The 19,068-nt window shown below is 35.4% G+C and overlaps 1 protein-coding gene and 1 pseudogene across 1 annotated transcript in view; both read left to right on the top strand.

The window, feature by feature from the left end:
- The window catches only part of ARID4A (AT-rich interaction domain 4A), a 65,188-nt gene continuing 46,120 nt past the window's right edge, over positions 1-19,068 (top strand). Inside the window, 8 exon segments of the mRNA XM_006767669.2 lie at positions 1-70; positions 178-234; positions 2,265-2,375; positions 3,227-3,292; positions 4,273-4,363; positions 13,190-13,269; positions 13,360-13,454; positions 14,851-14,983. Of these exon segments, the coding sequence (XP_006767732.1) occupies positions 223-234; positions 2,265-2,375; positions 3,227-3,292; positions 4,273-4,363; positions 13,190-13,269; positions 13,360-13,454; positions 14,851-14,983 (588 nt within the window). The 5' untranslated portion in view covers positions 1-70; positions 178-222.
- LOC107183734 lies at positions 10,225-12,401 on the top strand (annotated as a pseudogene).

Here is a 19,068-nt window from a genome sequence, read left to right as displayed (position 1 = left end):
GGGTGCTCGCTGCCCCCTCGGCTCCCGCGTCCCGGGTGCCCTCCGAGGGGATCTTCTCCTCCCGCGGCCGGTGAGGTTTCTGCTCCTCCCCGCCGGCGTTTGTTTACTTTCTTTTCCTGGGTCGGTCCCCCGCGGAGACTGATTTCTGGCTTGTCTTTCTCCTCCCCGTGGTTCTAGCGGCGGAGGACGGCGCTGGTGGAGCTGGAACCCCATAGGTCACCGATGAAAATGAAGGTAAGTGGAGTCAGCGCTGCTCCGAACCTCGTGCCCAGGACACTTGGCTGTCGTGAGGCTAGTGCTGTGGAATGTCATTATTTTTCCCTTTGGCTGCTCAGGATGGGTTTCTCGGCCAGGCAGCGCTTTCTGAAAAGCAGGACGTGTTGAATGGGCGAGAAGTGATCATTGTGTCCAGAGGCAGGCAGCTCGGCCCATCTCGGAAGCAGCACTTTGGAAAGGCTGCTGCAGCCTTTCCATTGTTGTCCATTGGGCTAGTATTTTTAAACACTTCCTGTGTTGGCAGCAATCTTTGCAGAAGTAAAAGCTTTTGTCCTGCTTTGGCTCTTTGGGGGATTTTGGGGGGATATTTTTATTCTTCCTCAGTGCCAGTGTGATTTTTTTCGAAGGAAAAAAAAATAGGTGGATTGTGTAAGGGAGGTATCATTTTTGTTGGAGGTAAAGTGAAATTCTGTGGTTAAAATACTTGAAGTTGAACAAAACTAACAGCTTTAGTTCGGTCGTTATAGTAAATAATTTTCAGCCTGTAGCTGACCAAAAAATATGTGTATCTTCTTCTGAAGACTAATACTGCAAACATCGTATGTGATGTTTAAGGGAGAAGAAGGAGATAGCAGTCTAGTGCTGTAGGATTGAATGTTTCAGGTCAGCTATTTACTTGCTAAAAGTATTCCTTTTCAGTTTGCATTATTTGAAAATACACTAACTTTAAGAGGTTCTTGATTTCTTAGTCATGTACTATTTCAGTATATTAAGCCCTGAAATAGAGCGTTTTCCCAAATTTTCTCTTGCCTTCTTAAAGTGACCTTTAATGTTACTTATCTTTTTTAAGGTTACATATAACTTTTAATGTTACTTGGGAAAACTTACTGGAAAAGTACAATCATTTCCTACTTAAAAATGTGTCTCTTAAGTGTGTACACTGTAACTTTTGCTCTTGGCAATGTTGAATCAAACTTGTATGGTACCTTACCTTTTGAAAAAAATAGGTAAAATGATAGATTGAAGTAGCAGTCACTGTTATTGTCAACATTAAAATGAATCGTAGAATGAAATTTCTCACATCTTTCAATGTGTGTTATGGCCATTGTCTAAAAGTAGGTATTTCTTAGCAAAGCTTCTTATATGTATATGCCCAAAAGACTACTGTGATAAGCTGGTATGGCTACAAGGCTTGTGCCATCAGTTCATATCTCTGCATTCATCAGACTTAAACCTTTAAAATGCAGCTTTTAGCCAATGATTTTTTTCAAATAATGCTCTCCTTATCAAAAGGATTGGCTTCATTTTTTATCTGTACAATTATACCGTACCTGAAAAGATGTTGCCTTTATGTAGCTATATTAATAAGCATATAATTATGTATTGTTGATATTAATTTTAATAGCATTATCTTTTTATTTGAAAACAAAATTTTCCCGAGACCATAATTGAGTAATTTAAAGTATTATGAGACACTTAATGTGCATATATTTTTTGTTTTTTTCTTATTTTTAATTTTTAAATAAATTTTAGAATTGTTGAAACATATTGTATCTGGAGAAAAAAATTGTATATCCCTACTGATACTTCCCAGGTTTTTTGTTTTGTTTTGTTTTTAATATATTTTATTGATTTTTTACAGAGAGGAAGGGAGAGGGATAGAGAGTTAGAAACATCGATGAGAGAGAAACATCGATCAGCTGCCTCCTGCACACCTCCTACTGGGGATGTGCCCACAACCAAGGTACATGCCCTTGACCCGAATTGAACCTGGGACCTTTCAGTCCGCAGCCCGACGCTCTATCCACTGAGCCAAACCGGTTACGGCCCAGTTTTAATTTAAATGTTTTATGTTATCAGGATATAGTTTATAAAATAAAAGATTGTTAATAAAGTGTTTGCTTTGGGGTATTTTTGAATTATCACTGATGCTAATAAACCAATAGTGTTACTGTTTTTATTACTTTAAACACAACCTTTTAATGAGACTTGAGTTTGGAGTAGGGGAAAATAGTAGTGAAATTCACATTTTTTGTTCTTTCCATCAGGCGGCTGATGAGCCTGCCTATCTGACAGTGGGAACTGATGTAAGTGCCAAGTACCGAGGTGCCTTCTGTGAGGCAAAAATTAAGACTGTGAAAAGACTGGTAAAAGTTAAGGTAATTTTTCTTTTTCTTTTTATATAACAGCATTAATAACTCTAGATTGAAAAGTGTTGGGGAGGAGAGGCATACTTCAAATCAACATTTCTTTATTGGATCATTATTTTGTGCAAGCACTGTTATACATGAAACTATAGGAAAAGCACATTAAGGTTTGAGAAATAACTCAAAATGAGAAATTATTTCAAAGTGCTTCCATGAAAATACCATGTTCATGATACTTCCTATCATTTGGATCTTTCCTGTTTGTGGCATCATGCTTACTTAGGCTGTAATTTCTTTTTGCATGATGTTCACATTGAGATGGTTTCAAGTGAATAGGAATAATAATACAGTGGGAATTGTGTTTTCAAGATAGCATTAAAAATGATTTAGGAAATTTATTTTTAAGATGCTTTTATGACCAGAAAAAAACTTAACACATTATTCGTGTACAATATTTGGAAATATAGAATGTACCGAAGGATTAATGCCCATAAGCTTACCTCTTAGAAATACTAATATTAACATTTTTTGTGTTTCCTTATAGTAATTTTCCTATATAAATGTTTTTAATAATCTTAGTTATAGTTCATTAATTCAGCAAACATTTATTAAGTGCCTATAAAATGCATTGACATTTGCTAACTGCTGGGCCTGTAGTGATGATGGAGGACTAGAGCCTTCAAGGAGCTCACAGTTAAAGAGAGAGACAATAAACATAAATACAAGACAATGTAATAAGTATTATAACAGAAGTAGCCACAGGATGCTAAGAAAGCATAGATTAAAGACATTGTTGTTAGAGAATTACCATAAATGTATTGTTTTAAAACTAACATGAATTATTGTGCAAAAATATTTTTCAGGTACTCCTGAAACAGGACAATACTACACAATTGGTGCAAGATGACCAAGTAAAAGGTCCTTTAAGAGTACGTATGTTCTACAGTTTAAAATCTGAAATGATGAATAATTCATACACTAACTTACTGAGTTTTACATTTGTAGATACAATTTTAAAATTTTAGAATGTTAGAGAACAAAAATACAAATGTGATGTTATATAGTTAGTATAAATTATGATAATACAATGGCTATTTCCTTAATTTAAGAATGTTAAACATCTTATGGGAGTGTAACTTTTAACATACATAAACACGAGTTTTCAGTGCCTCTTGAATTCTTTGATTTAATGCTTCATTTTGTTTTTTAGATTGTTATATATATTTAGCTTGCTAAATAATATACTAATATAAATCTGAATCTTGTTATTCTTTCTAACATACCAAGTAAACTGTTGACTTTATAATTGAATTTAACGAAATTTAAGTTAATTTAACTTAATACCTATATTATGTTTTTCATTCATTTCTGGCCATTTGTTTGTATAATCTTTGTTCTGTCAGAATACTGTTTTAGTTAATATCTGATATACAAAGGCCTGGAAGCTGAAAGAAGGTCAACTGGTCCATCTCTTTCTCTCTTTAGGTGAAACTTTTATCTAAAAGGTCTCTTAAATACAAATGCTGAATCCAATATTTCTATGAAAGAAATTAAAGCTATTTTTGCTGTGTTGTTTGGTTTTTCGGTTCTTACATTCCACAGTTTTCTGGAAGACAGTGTGTTGTAGTAAAAAGGCTCTGAAGTCAGACTGAAGGGACTGGGTTCTCACTGTACCCTGCAGGTTCTTTTCTCTTGCTGAGCCACAGTTCTCACTGTGTAAGATGGGGCAGTAATAGCTTTCCTGTGCCAAAGGGGGCTCAAACGGCGTGATTAGTGTGTGAGCACTATTAATGATAAAGATCTATTCAGTATAAGGTAGAATTATTCTAAGTATTATTATTTTTTCACCCAGGTGGTAGTGATTTGGTTTGTTTACATTTGGAAATGAATTTGTCATTTTGTGTTTTAGGTTGGAGCTATTGTTGAAACAAGGACATCCGATGGATCCTTTCAGGAAGCTATTATCAGCAAGTTGACAGATGCTAGTTGGTATACTGTGGGTAAGTAGTTAAGTAGTAATTTAATCCATAGGATTGGATTTGTAGGTTGCATATACCTCTGTTTTGTAAATACACTGAATCATTATGTTGGCAGAGAAATATGTATTCTTTCCTGTCACTTATCTCTTATAGTAACTTGACTTTTGTGGCTATTTCATCCAAGATTACATGGTAATTTTTTTTCCATAAGCAAAGTCAGTACAACTTAGTGTTGTAAATAATCAGACTTTTTAACTTTCTGTAATTACAATTAGGATTGCGTAGTTGCCATCTTTTAGTGTTGCTGTCTGTTTTATATAAGGGTGGTATAGATGTTACCATGGAATTCACTGAGTACAAAATTCTGACCAGAGTAGATTCAAGCCTAGGTAATCATAGTTTAATTTTTAAAATATGATACAGTGAGGGTAAGGAAGATAAATGTCCGATAGCTTTGGCAGCACATATACTAAAATTGGAACGATACAGAGAAGATTAGCATGGCCCCTGTGCAAGGATGACACCCAAAAAAAGGAAGGAAGGAAGGAAGGAAGGAAGGAAGGAAAGATAGATATGTGCTACTAATATGAATTCACTCTTAACATTCCATGTATAACCTTATAGTGGCTTAAAAAAACTTTAGTGAATAGCAAGTGTCATAATACAAATAAATTAAAACCTAAATGTAGTGCTTATATAGTTGCTGTCATTATGTTGATGAGAATATCAGTAATTAGCATTCCTAAATTTTCTCTCAGTACTTCCAAACTATACAGTCATGTGAATAACATCCAGTCCTTGGTTTTACACTGAACATCTATCTCATTGTTTGTTTTTATGTTATATCTTGGTACAAATAGTATAATGACAGTGATGTATCCTTGTAGAAGTAAGAGAAATGGCTCTTAGATTTACTTGATTTGTTGCTTCGAGTAAAAAATATTTATCTGCAGTTGTTCAAAGCTGTGAAGAACATGCTTTGGTTAACAATTGTACTTCCTGTCCCTCCTTCTACCCCCTTGGCTTCTATTAGTACTAGTAGCAATTTACTGAACATGACTACTACACTACTGTTTTCTAACTATTTTTATTCTATTTTTATCCAGCCATCGCTGGATTTCCTAGAAGTTGGTATTGGTTCACAGTGGTCTATTATTCTGAACTACATATTTTTAGGAAGCTTAGTTGTGGCTATTGGTAGATGTTAGAAGTTTAAAAACTAAGCTAATGTTTACTCTTAGAGAGTAAGTAAATACAGTTTTGCTATATTAAATAAGGCAGTGACAAAAATTACAAGAGGTGATGTGTGCAGAATCATGTTATATGATGCATGTTCAAATACTAATATCTCTTTCTATTTGGTGTCCAATACCAAGCTTGTATTCATAATACTTATATGGTTTTATTGATATAATACTCACGCTTCTGCAAAAGCAATACTTTTCAGGTTTTCACATTCTTGATTTCTAGAACCTAGAATAATCCTTCAATTGTGAATAGCAACCTCTGCCCTTTACATGAAAGGCATTTTAGCATTTCTAAAAACTAGTTGCTACTGAGCATTCTCTGTGGTGATTTTCCCATCGGTAATTACAGAATTACAGAATTCTTGTTCTCAAAGAGTTTAGAATTATAATTACACATAATTCATGTATCGCAGTCACTAGTGTACATAAGAATCACTTGGTGCTTGTTTAAAAATTGAGATTTGAGGACCCCAAGTCTCTCTAATTTAGTAGATGAGGTGGCAACCCAAGAATCTTTCTTTTTATATGCACAGTGGCTGACTCTAATGTAGCTAGTACACACTTAGGAAAACAAACCACACTTGGAGAAACAGAGACTTATCCAGGAGAAAAATTAAAATTTTTTAAGATCTTTGCATCTGTGTAATGAAAGAATTATCTAAAATATTTAAGGCATGAAGAGGCACTATTCACTTAATTGTACTCAATATAGCACTCTACTATAAAGAATGTTTAGGTATTGAAAGATGTAGACTACATAAAATCAGTGAATGATGATTTGAATATAATGAGCTTAACCCATTGTACGCCATTAAGCATCTGTAGACTCAAGCGGCGGACCTTCCCCACATGCCGCATGTCTATTAAAAAAAAAAATGTTTTCCCTATGTGGCAGCCCTGACCAACTTTAAAATCATTTTTCGTGAGAATTTTCAGCTGAAAATATTCAAGAACACCCAAATTGTGAGTAACATTTATTTTTATAATATTCATTGCAAATTGATTTTTTAAATTAAATTCAAAATGTGGCATGTGGGGATGGTTTCATTTTGGACGCGTGGTAGTTAACTGGTTAAGAGAGGCAAAATAAAAGGATCTCTTACAGGTCATGAACTTTATATTTTTCTTTAAGTGTCTACTACCTATGTAATTGCTCTTTTCTGAAAATTTACTTGATTTCTAGTTCATAGGGAAGTGCTGTATAAGTAGAAACAAAGTTATACAAAGTATGAATTTTTTTATGACTTTTTAAGAGGTCTTGAAATTATGTCAGAGTATTAAAAACGAAACAAAGGAGGATACCCTACTGCTGGTTTGGATCAAACAGGAACAATGAGTCAGTGATAGTAACATGGATATTAATTTTTCCTATTATAGCTTAATAACCAATTTTGAAAGAGGTTATAGATCTACTACAACACAATTTTTCAAAATCTAATAATACTTTACCTTCTAATGGTAAACAATAAATAGCTCCAGCTCATGGATTTTTTTTGTTTGTTTTTTGAACCTTGGGAATATTTCCTATCATAAAACAGTGCTCCCTAGCATAGTTTATTCATTTGGCAGTTCTGTTCCTTGCATTAAAGATAAGGAATCTATAATGTGTGGAATTGTGTTGTTAAATGTCCAGTCATTTTAGGAGTATCATAATTTGGAATAGAATTCATATCTACATTTTTCAATATTGCCATTAACTCCTGGTAAATACAACTCTCAATAAGACATTCTAAAGCTACTACGCTTGCCTTTTTGGGGTATGAAAATAACACATTGATTTGAAAAATAAGGGGAAAAAATGGCTGTTAAATTTAGTAACTTACATATAAAATGTACATATACATTACATATCAGATTTAACACTAAAATCTATTTGATCATTTATGTGTTTTTGAGACATTATATTTTTACATTCTTAATTTTTTTTATGCCTTATAGTTATTGTTCTGCACATGCATCATATCAGATCTCATGGAATTTCTAGTTTAGATTAAACTGGTGAATGGACTGACATTTCTTTTGGAATGCGCAGAAGGCTTTATAAGGTTTTTAATTTAGTTAGAGCCTCTTCTGACAAGTGTTGTTATAACCAAAATCAACTACAGTATGTTTTCAAAACTAGGTGGTTATTCCATTGACTAGAAAATTGTTAAGAAAAAATGTACTAAACAACAAGAAATCTATTCAGTCCTGTGATAGGCTTTAACCCCTTGTTTAAATGGCCTTTCATGAGACTTAGAATTCCCATACTTTCATCTAATTAGACATTTGAATGTTAATTTCTCAAGTTTCCAGATTCCTGAAGTTTTTGACCTTAGCTGTTAAAGGATTCAACAGATGATTTTATGAGTAACAGAACTATTGATTTTTCCTAGGGAATGCATCTATTTTTAACTTCAAAGTTTTTACTCCATTATGTGAAATATTTCGTTTATCATAACTGCAATACACAGACATAATACTTTTCCAAAGTCAGAATTCGTTCATTTTATACCTCTGCTTCATACCTATTTATTATACATTTTGATCCCTCTTGACTAAATTGTAGCTCATTGATTAACTTTCTGATTCTCAATTTCTTTATCTATAAAAGGAAGGTAGTAATTTCTGTCTGGTAGAGGCTGCTGTGAAACTTAAGTGATAGCCAATTATATAGTGGGTAAATAAAGTTAATTTACTGTTATTATCTTACTATCCTCCAGCATCTAACAGTGTTATGATAGACTACTATGTATTTAGTAGTTAGATTAGATCCTTGTTGGCTTTTGTTTCTTTGAATTCTAACAGTTTAGGATTAGGCTTTGTATATTATATTGTTTGCATTGGGATTATTTTGCCTAGAGTGAGTAAAGTTAATTGAGAGAGTCTCAGCTTTATCATTTTTCTCAAATTAGGTTTTAGTATTTGTATATAATATAATAACAGAGGTACTACTTTTGTTATATCCTATTGCACTCAATGAATAATCTATTAAATGCAAGTATAAGAAATTTCATAGAATTACTAAATCCTAATAGCCTTATGTTTTTTTTTCCTCTTAGCATACTGTAGTATACATCTTAAACTGAAAGAAGCTAAGTTTACTAAGTACACCAGTTACTTATTTCACTTATCAAAATGCCAAAGTCACTTTTCAATGCCTACAAATTTTGTGTTCTTTTAAATGATCCTTAGAAGCTATAGAGAAAACTTCTTATAGGTAGAACTTTCATGATGTTGATAATTAGGGTATCATGATTAATAGGTCTACCTTGCTGTTGGATTTTCTATTTGCCTTTCAGAAAATCTTGAGAAATCACGTGGCTTAACAGACTTGTTAAAGAACTCAAGTACACAGTTTCACATAGTTTTGTGAATTTTAAAAAAAGTCTTAATACTGTTTCTCTTCTTTCACTTGAAGAGGGAAGGGTTCCTATGTAAAGCTGTGAAATTGTTTGCTCCACAATCTGCTGTTGAGAAGTTTCTTTGGTTCTTACGTTATTTCTACTGGTAGTAACTTAAAATGTGATGAGTGAAATTAATCTTTTCTTACAAAAATCTGATTTATTTCAAAATGGTTATTTTGAAAAACAAGAATTAATTATGTTAAACTTGAAATTTCTCATAAAAACATTTTGATTTGGGCTGCCATTGATTTTAATGATAAAAAACTGGGTAAAAGATTTTCTGACCTAAATTTAAATATTAATTGATCTTACAGTCTCATTTTCCTTCCTCATACTTCCACTTAAATGTGTGTGTATATAAGTATGTATGTGTGTGTCCAGTGTTACCATCTTTGCAATGCAGGCATCAAGGAAAATAGGAACTTTGAAGATTTTATTCTTTAGTATCTTATGGACTTTAATATTAATGTGAAACATTATTTTAAATTTGGTATGATAATTTTATGATTTTGAATTTTATAAAGAACATTAGTTTATTATTAGCCTTGACCTCATATGAATCATAATTTTGATACAGATGTTTGTTTAGAGCACTGTTAAGAATAGATTAATGATGTAATTGTTGAAAAGTGCTGTTTTATCCTGTCATTGTGTCTGTCTGCAAGTGGTCATTAATTTCTGCATCATTGACAGTGTATAAAACAGCTGCTTTGTGGGATCATTAGTGTTCTTTGAATATGTGCTTCAGGAGCTGTTAATTGCCTCTGCATTGTTTCCTGCATGTAAGAGAATCTAAGCTAGATGTCTTTAGTCTAATAAAAAGAACTGACTGTGGTAGATAAATATTGAAGAAGTAGAGTGCTCTTACATAATTGAATTTCTGGCATGAAAAATTAAGTTTATGATTTGAAGGCAAAGTAATAATAAAACAACCCTTAAAAAAAAAAGGGCAGGGATGGCCTGGCCAGGTAGCTTACTTGGATAGAGCATTATCCTAATATGCCAAAGTTGTGAATTCCATCCGAGGTCAAGATACATATTAGAATCAACAAATGAAATCTTAAATAAGTGGAACAACAAATCAATGTTTCTCTCTCTCCCTCTCCTCCTTCCTCTATCTCTAAAATCAATTTAAAAATTTTAAATGCAGGATTTTAATTATATAGATAACAAAGTAAAATATCTAAGATATTACTAAATTCAGGTAATGCAAAATTTTCTTTTATTAATACTAACCTATTTTGTTAGAATGGAAAAACATCAAGCAGCTTTTTGGCTCCTTCTTGAATCTGTCTGGTTCAGCCTCCTCGCCTCTACTCCAGTCTTCGCCATGTCCACAAGAAGACCTACATGGTGTCCACCTCTGGCTCCAGCGTCTTTAGCAGCCGCTCATAACTCCAGTGGGCCTGGCACCCAAATCATCTCCTATGGTCTGGGCTCCTAAGGCCAACTTGGGCTCTGGTGGCCTTTTCCTGGGTGGGCAGCAGCTACTGGGGTGGCCTGGGGTTACGGCGGGGCTGGGAGTATGGGGAGCATCACAGTTGTCTAAGTGAACCAGAGCCTGCTGAGTACCCTGAAGCTGGAGGTAGACTCTAACATCTAGGCTGTGTGCAACCAGGAGATGGAACAGATCAAGACCATCAACAAGTTAGCTTCCTTCATCAATAAGGTGCGGAGCCTGGAGCAGTAGAGTAAGATTCTGGAGATCAAATGGAACCTCATGCAGCAGCAGTATACAACTCACAGTCACATGGGCAGTGTTTTTGAGAGCTACATCAACAACCTTCGGCAGCAGCTAGTTCAGGAGGCAGAGTTTGGCAACATGCAGGGACTGGTGGAGGACTTGAAGAATAAGTATGAGGATGAGATCAACAAGCGCACAGAGATGGAGAATGAATTTTTCCTTTATAAGAAGATAAGCTTACATGGATGAAGCTTATATGAACAAGGTAGAGCTGGAGTCCCACATGGATGGGCTGACCCTGACCGATGAGATCAACAAGCAACTGTATGAAGAGGAGATTCATGAACTGCAAAGATCTCTGACACATCTGTGGTGCTATCTATGGACAACAATTGCTCTCTGGACCTCAGTGGAATCATTGAGGTCAACGCCCAGAATGTGGACATCGCCAACTGAAGCTGGGCTGAGGCTGAGTTTCTGTACCATCAAGTATGAGGAACTGCAGGTGTTGGCTGGGAATCATGGGGGTGACCTTTGCTACACGAAGACCTAGATTTCTGTGCTGAACCAGAACATCAGCGGACTCCAGGCTGAGATTGAGGGCCTCAGAGGCCAGAGGGCTTCCCTGGAGGCTGTCATCGCTGATGCCGAGCAGCGTGGGGAGCTGACCATCAAGGATGCTCAATCCAAGGTGATTGAGCTGGAGGCTGCTCTTGAGAAACACGAAGCAGGTCGTGGCCTGGAAGCTGCACAAGTACCAGGAGCTCATGAATGTCAAGCTGTCCCTGAATGTGGAGATAGCCACCTACCACGAGTGGCTGGAGGGCGAGGAGAATCAGCTGGAATCTGGGATGCAGAACATGAGCACCCACACCAAGACTACCAGTGGCTACTCAGGTGGGTTGATGAACCCATCTTACGGGAACCTCAACTGTGGTCTGGGCTTCCAGGCCAACTTGAGCTCTGGTGGGAGCTCTGCCTTCTTCAGCCGCACCAGCTCCTTCAAGACGATGGTAGTGGTGAAGAAGATTGAGACCCAAGATGGGAAGCTGATGTCTGAATCATCTGATGCCCTCCCCAAGTGAATGACTACCGGGGTCCCTCCTGTCCTAGCCTTGGGGAAGGAGCTGTGCCGGGGAGCAGCGAGCACAGGAAGCCCTGTCTGAGGCTCAGCCCCAGGCCTAGCTCACCCTTGGGATGGGGGAGTTACTGCCTGGGGGACCACCTCTTTCCCATGCTCCCAACTGAAAGTCAAGTCAAGTGGTTTTCCCCCCCAAAATAAAGCCCTAGCTGGATCTGCAAACCCTAAAAAAACACACATACAATGGAAAACCATCTAAAATTATGAAAAGCAGGATTAAATCTTTAACAATTTTTGTATATTTATGTTTCCCTGTTCATGTTATTTTCATACATGTACAAACATTTGTTGATATGTCTATACGATTTAAGTATCTGAAGTAAAGACTCCATTTAATATTTTATTTCTTCATAATGCTGGACAATCGTGTGTCTTCTGAGAACATTTTCTTTTTTGTAAGCTTTGTAAGTTCTAGATGTTAAAATCAGAACATTTCTGCAAAATTAAACCTATAAAATTATCAAGATAATATAGCTACTTATATGGTAAACGTTAGTTGTTAATTGTTAAATTCTTTGCCCCCATTTCCTTAAAGTATTTTCAAGTAGTTTTGAAGAAGTGTGATTTTTAAAAATTATAGAAGTAAAAACTTTTAAGAAAAGTTCCATGTAATTTTGACTAATTTTTCAGAATTTTAAAAAAATTTTCAGCTTTTTGATGGTTTCCTCGTTTCAACCGTTATGTCTAAACTTCTTACATCCTCTTCTACCAAAATAGAAAAGTTGAATCTTATGGCTTTAGAACAGCGGTTCTCAACCTGTGGGTCGCGACCCCTTTGGCAGTCGAACGACCCTTTCACAGGGGTTGCCTAAGACCATCCTGCATATCAGATATTTACATTACGATTCATAGCAGTAGCAACATTACAGTTATGAAGTAGCAACGAAAATAATTTTATGGTTGGGTCACAACATGAGGAACTGTATTTAAAGGGCCAGAAGGTTGAGAACCACTGCTTTAGAAGCTACTATGGTAGGTTATACAAATAACTAGAAGAAGTAAATAATCCAACATCATTATCAGAAGTCAATTTCTTGAAGTTAGAGGTACTCCATTGATAACTTGAAAAAAACACACCCATAACACTTGATTTTTATAAACCAAGATTTTGCTCATTCTTTTAGGAGTAAAAGTAATTTAATATTTGTGTTTTGACTATGCTGCTAATGGTTTAAGAAGGTGACTGGAGACAAACAGTTGGGGGCAGCCATTTAACTTGTTTGGTACCTATAAAATGAAAAATGTGCTATGTACATTTTAAAAGGTTTTGAAAAATAACCAATTATGGTTTTTGCAAATACTAAGCCCTAGATAAATAGCAATGACAGCATTCAGTGCAGTTATATTTTTATTTGTGGACATAAATTTTCTCTTTTTCGCTTATTACAGTTTTTGATGATGGTGATGAGAGGACATTGAGACGCACCTCACTTTGCTTAAAAGGAGAGAGACATTTTGCTGAGAGTGAGGTAAGGTGATGTGGACTTTTGGAGTTGAACAAAGGATACTCATGTAGAGAAAAATGTCATTTAAATGTGATTTGTTTGTTTCTTATCCAGACACTTGATCAGCTTCCATTAACAAATCCAGAGCATTTTGGAACTCCAGTAATTGCAAAGAAGACAAACAGAGGAAGGAGGTCCTCTCTTCCTATGTGAGTGTTAACATACACAGTAACATTATAGTAATTATTATAAATTAAACAAATGACTTTTCTAGGATGACTAAATTTGGGTAACTTTTTCATCGCATCTTGTATTCTTACGTTAGATATTTTACCCTGCGCCAACCTTGTTCTTAATTTTTTCCATTACTCTGTCAGTAATTATCACACTCCTTTTTCAGAATGGTTATTTTTGTTTTGAATTAATTACATTGCCAAATTCCATAATTGATACAATTTTCTTATTTTTAGTGAGTATATATAATTTTTTAACCTTTTTATTTCAAAAACATTTCAAACTTAAAATTTTTAATTTATTTTTATTTTGAAAGTATTACAGATGTCCTTTTTCCCTTCCTGCTCCCGCCCAGTCATACCGCACTATTGTCTGTATCCATGGGCTATGCCTATATGTATATAAACTCTTTGGTTAATCTCTTCCAGCCTCCCCCACCCCTCTCAAACTTAAAATTTTAAAGAATATTACAATAAATATATTCATCTAGTTTCACTAATTGTTAACATTTTTGGCACATCTGCATTGTCATTTTCTCTTTTTATAGGTACATATTACAATGTTTTAAATAATAACTTTAATGGGCTGAACTATTTAAGAGGAAGTTGCAAGTGTCATGACCTTTTACCTCTTAAATACTTTACCTAGGACACAACAAGGACATTTTCTTAGATAACCAAAGTAAGATTATCAGAATCAAATTTAACAGTATAGAATGCTATCTTTGCCAGTTGCCCAAAATAGCCTTTATAGCATTCCCTGATTCTAGGATGCAATCTAAGATCATGCATTGCATTTAGTTTATATGGTTCTCAAGTCTCTTTTAATCTGGAAAAGTTCCTCAGCCCTTTTTTTGTGTGTGTGTGTCTTTTCATGACATTGACATTTTTGAAAAGTTCAGGCTAGTATGTTAGCTCTGTAAATTGTTCTTTGCTATGGGTTTGTTTTATTTTTTAGTTATCTAGGTAGGTCATCTAAATAACCCCTCAGATGTGTTTTCATAATCTGTCAGAAAATTAGAGTTCTATCATCTGGCATACATAAAAAATAGAAGGGAATTTTTTCTAAAAATGTGTTTGGCACAGTAAGTTCTTCATGGTGACATAATTAGGCTTTTCTGTCCCAGTGGGGGTTGGCAGGAGAGCTTAAGTTCGTGTCCTCATTGATTTGGTGAAGTGGACTCAGAGTTACCATGGGCGTCTCAGGACTACTTCTGTGGGGCTAGGAAGTTGTCTAGCTCTTCAATTCAAATAAGAATAAAAAGGGATAATACAGATTAGAAATTGAGTTGTATGTATTAAATTCACACCACTCTGACTATATTCAAAGTGGTTTATCTTAAGATTATGATAAAATTATTTTGGCTTTTAGTAATGAAGATGAAAAGGAAGAAGAAACTAGTGAAGATGAAGATGAAGATAAGCGACGTCTCAATGATGAATTATTAGGAAAAGTTGTAAGTGTGATATCTACTTCTGAGAAGACCGAATGGTATCCTGCTTTGGTAAGTAAGGTTTCTTTCCAAAGTTAATCAACCATTTAACATACTTATTTCACGTGGATTTTAAAAAAGCATTTACAATATTTTTAAAGTGTTACACAAATTTAATTTGGACTTCATTGAAAAATTGAGCAATCATGCTCAGGTCCCACATACTTCCCTGTCTCTTTTTGTTATTTCCTTTCTTTAATTTTAATTCTCTGTAACCGATCATTTATTGCAGGGGCGGGGAACCTTTTTTCTGCCAAGGGCCATTTGGATATTTATAAAATCATTTGCGGGCCATACAAAATTATCAACTTAAAAATTAGCCGGCTATATTTGGTCAAATATGTAATTAACTCATCCCTAGTGCCTTGGCAGGGCCAAACCAAATGATTTCAAGGGCCTTTTGTGGGCTGAACATTCCCCACCTGGAATCTTTCAATTCTTCCTTTAAGACATGTTAGTGATGTTTCCTTTTACCCTGTTCCCATTACCACTTTATACCTGATCTACAGAAAGCTACCTCCCAAATTCCCTTAACTTGATTATTGAAATTTTAAAATTAATTTTCTAGAAGTAACTTTTTTAGAGATTTAATTATGATAGTCTCATTCTTTAAAAAATACACAAAACTTTCTTTTTTAATATATTTTTATTGATTTCAGAGAGGAAGGGAGAGGGAGAGAGAGAAACATCAATAATGACAGAGAATCATTGATTAGTTGCCTCCTGCATGCCCCCCACTAGTGATCGAGCCCGAAACCCGGGCATGTGCCCTTGACTGGAATCAAACCTGGGACCCTTCAGTACGCAGGCCAAGGCTCTATCCACTGAGCCAAACCAGCTAGGGAAAAACACACAAAACTTTCACTGACTGCCTGATGGATCAATTCTGCTTTCTCAAATAAATATTTAAGGCCATCCCTACCTCTTGATTTGTTCCCATTCCCAGTATAAGCTCTCTGCTTTACTCAGGTTCTTTTTTAATTTCTCCCTCCATAAATCACTTCAATCCTCCAAACCTGCTTAAATCGTTAATATTTACTGAGGATCTGCAGTGAGTTCAGGTTTGTTCTAAGTTCCTTAGAAGAGAGAGAAGTATGAGATTTGCAACACATTGCCTTCAAGCAGCTTACTAAACACATAGTAATGAAAAATTGTATAGTAATATTAAAAACTTTTGGGGCAGACGCAGGATAGGGAGTTACTGGAGAAAGGAAAGGTACACTTAGACTTTGAAAATGCAAGTCTTAGTAGATAGGTTAGTAGAGAAAACTAATCTTTGCTTATTCAGGGAAGGAATGAAAAGAATGGATGGGCAGGAGATTTATTTCATGAGAGGAATCAATAATATTTGGTAATACCTGTCTCCTCTTTCTCCTCTTCCTATTTCTCTCGTCTTAAATAAGTCTTAAGGTCCAACTCAAGTCCTACCTTTTCTGTAATCTCCCTAAACACTAACATAAATATGCCCTTCTTCCCTGAGTTTTGATACCACTTGTTTCTCTCATAATTTTGGCACAAAAATGTGTCCCCAAATTAAATTAGAATCCTTTGAAGAACTGAGGCCATTTTTTAAGGGTTATTTGTGCATATAAATGCATTACTCAATCCCGTATAATGGATTTACCTTATAGAAGAAAAGTCTGAAAATCCTTTGAATCATTCATTGTACAGGCAAATAAATAGGGTTAGATTCAGAATATTCAGGTCATAATTTGCCAAGAGACTTAAAAAAAAATAACTATTCAACAGATTTATACTTTTTCTGGTGATGTACAGAATAAAAGATGAGGAAGACACCAATCTACATTTGGTGATTTTATAGTCTAATGCAGAAAATGATTTTAGTAACTATAGTAGTAATATGAAATAGTATATGTTTAATATTATGACTTCTTTGTCTTGAGAGGTTATATTTATTTAAAGGAAATCCAGAAAGCCATCATAAAGCAGGTACTTTTGAGCTGAGCCTTGAAAGATTTAGAGCTAGTAAGCAGAGCTTCGTTAGAGGACTTAGAAGATATAAGATAAGTAAAAGCAGAAAAGCAAGAGGTTTGTCCATGGAACTGTTTGATCTGGGAATCCATTTTGGCTAAATATTAGATGTGAGTAGGGGAATAATAGGAAATAAGTTCGAGAACATAGCCCTGGCTGGGTAGCTCAGTTTGCTGAAGTGTCATCCTGTACACCAAAAGGTTGTATGTTCAATTCCCAGTCAGGGCACATACCTAGGTTTCGGGGTTGATCCCTGATGAAGGCATGTATGGGAGGCATCCCATCAATGTTCCTCTCCCTCTTTCCCCCTTCTTCCTCTAAAAATCAATGAAAGCATATCCTTGGGTGAGGATTAAATTAAAATTGGAAAGATTGGGAAGGTAATTTGGATATAGAGCAGAAGAGTCTTTAAAAGTTCATCTAAGGAATTTGGACATAATTCTGCATAGTATTTTGCAAAAGAGTGACAGTATTTGAGCTGTGTTTGTAGGAATAGTAATGAGGCCGTGGTATGTTGGGTGGATTATTATTAGAAGGACTGGAGGTGGCAGGAACCAATTTGGAGGCTATTAGAGTGGTTCACAAATGAGGTAATTAAGTTTTGGGCTGTGCCTACTCATCCTTGAAGACTTACTTGAACCCTTTGCTGCTACACCTTTTCCTTCTCCAGGTTGGGTTGAATCTTCTTCCTAGATGCTTTCGTGTTATCCTGAGCCTAGTGGTATCACTGTACTTATCCTCCATTGTGTTCTTTTGTATCTCTTGACCCTTCATTACACAGCTCCTTGAAGGTAGACACAAATATATTATTATTATTTTTAAATATTCACCTCTCCTATCTTTTTTAAAAAAAATGTTTTTGTTGATCTTTTTACAAAGAGAGGAAGGGGGAGAGAGAAACAGAGAAACATCAATTGGTTTACTCCCATAGTGGGGATCAAACCGGCAACTTTTTGGTGCATGGGATGCTGCTCAACCAACTGAACCACACTGGCCAGGGCACAAATATATTATTAATATAACAATTACCAGCACCTAACAAACACTTACTTTCATCTGATATTAAGACAGCTTGTATGACTGCCAAGAATTTTTAATTATCTGGATATATGCTGTTTAATATAATAGCCATGTGGCTATTTAAATGTAACAATTAAAATTAAATAGAACTAAAAATTCAATCTCTAAGTTGCACTAGTCACATTTCAAGTGCTCAGCCCCATGTGGTTCATCGCTACTCTGTTGGTCAGATATAGAAGATTTTTTAAAAATTTATTTCTTTATTGGTTAAAGTATTACATATGTGTCCTTATTCCCCCCATTGCCCCCCCAACCCCCCTCGCAGATGTAGAAGATTTTCATCATTGAACAAAGTTTTGTGGATAGTGCTAGATTGTAGGAGAGGGGCTAGTTAGGGATAATAATGAGCAGGTACATGTCAGTAATTTATTGGTAGAGCTTAATATTTAAAAAAATATTAAATTCTATAAAGTATACAGAGACTAGTTATTTACATTTGTTATTTTTTAAGAAATTAAAAAGTTCTTTACTCAGATTTTCTCAGATTTAAGTTAATTACTAAAAGCTGTACATGCCCTGGTAAGAAAGGGAATTTAGATAGGTGTTTATTTCAAAATAGATCCTGATTTAAGTATGTTTTTAAAAATTATAATATGCCAAATGTTCATCATATATCATACATAATTTACTAATTCAATAACTGAGTTATTATTTAGCTTAGAGTAAGTCCTAATATTAAATATTTTGGTCACATTGTAATTTATATTTCATTAATTATCATTTTATAATCTAACTAGAGGCCTGGTTACATTGAAGGTAAATTAATTAGAAGGTGGCTGGCAGGGGCAGGACTGGGCAAGATGGGCCAGACATGCCCTGGAGCCAACCTTCTGCAGTCCCACCCTGGCCAATAGCACCTGGGGTGGTGCTGGGGCTTGAAGGGCAACTGTGGAGGTCCCTCTAGCAGGTGGGGTCCCTTTGCCTAGCCTGCAGGGATCAGGCCAGAACTGGCAGTCCGACATCCCTCGAAGGGTCCCAGAATGTGAGAGGGCACTCTGCAAAGTTGCTGTCGCTTGGCAGCTCCT

This window comes from Myotis davidii, unplaced genomic scaffold (genome assembly GCF_000327345.1).
Source record: "Myotis davidii unplaced genomic scaffold, ASM32734v1 scaffold281, whole genome shotgun sequence".
NCBI classification, from domain to species: Eukaryota; Metazoa; Chordata; class Mammalia; order Chiroptera; family Vespertilionidae; genus Myotis; species Myotis davidii.
The sequence above is the reverse complement of the archived record's forward strand: the minus strand, read 5'-3'. Positions and strand labels throughout refer to the sequence as shown.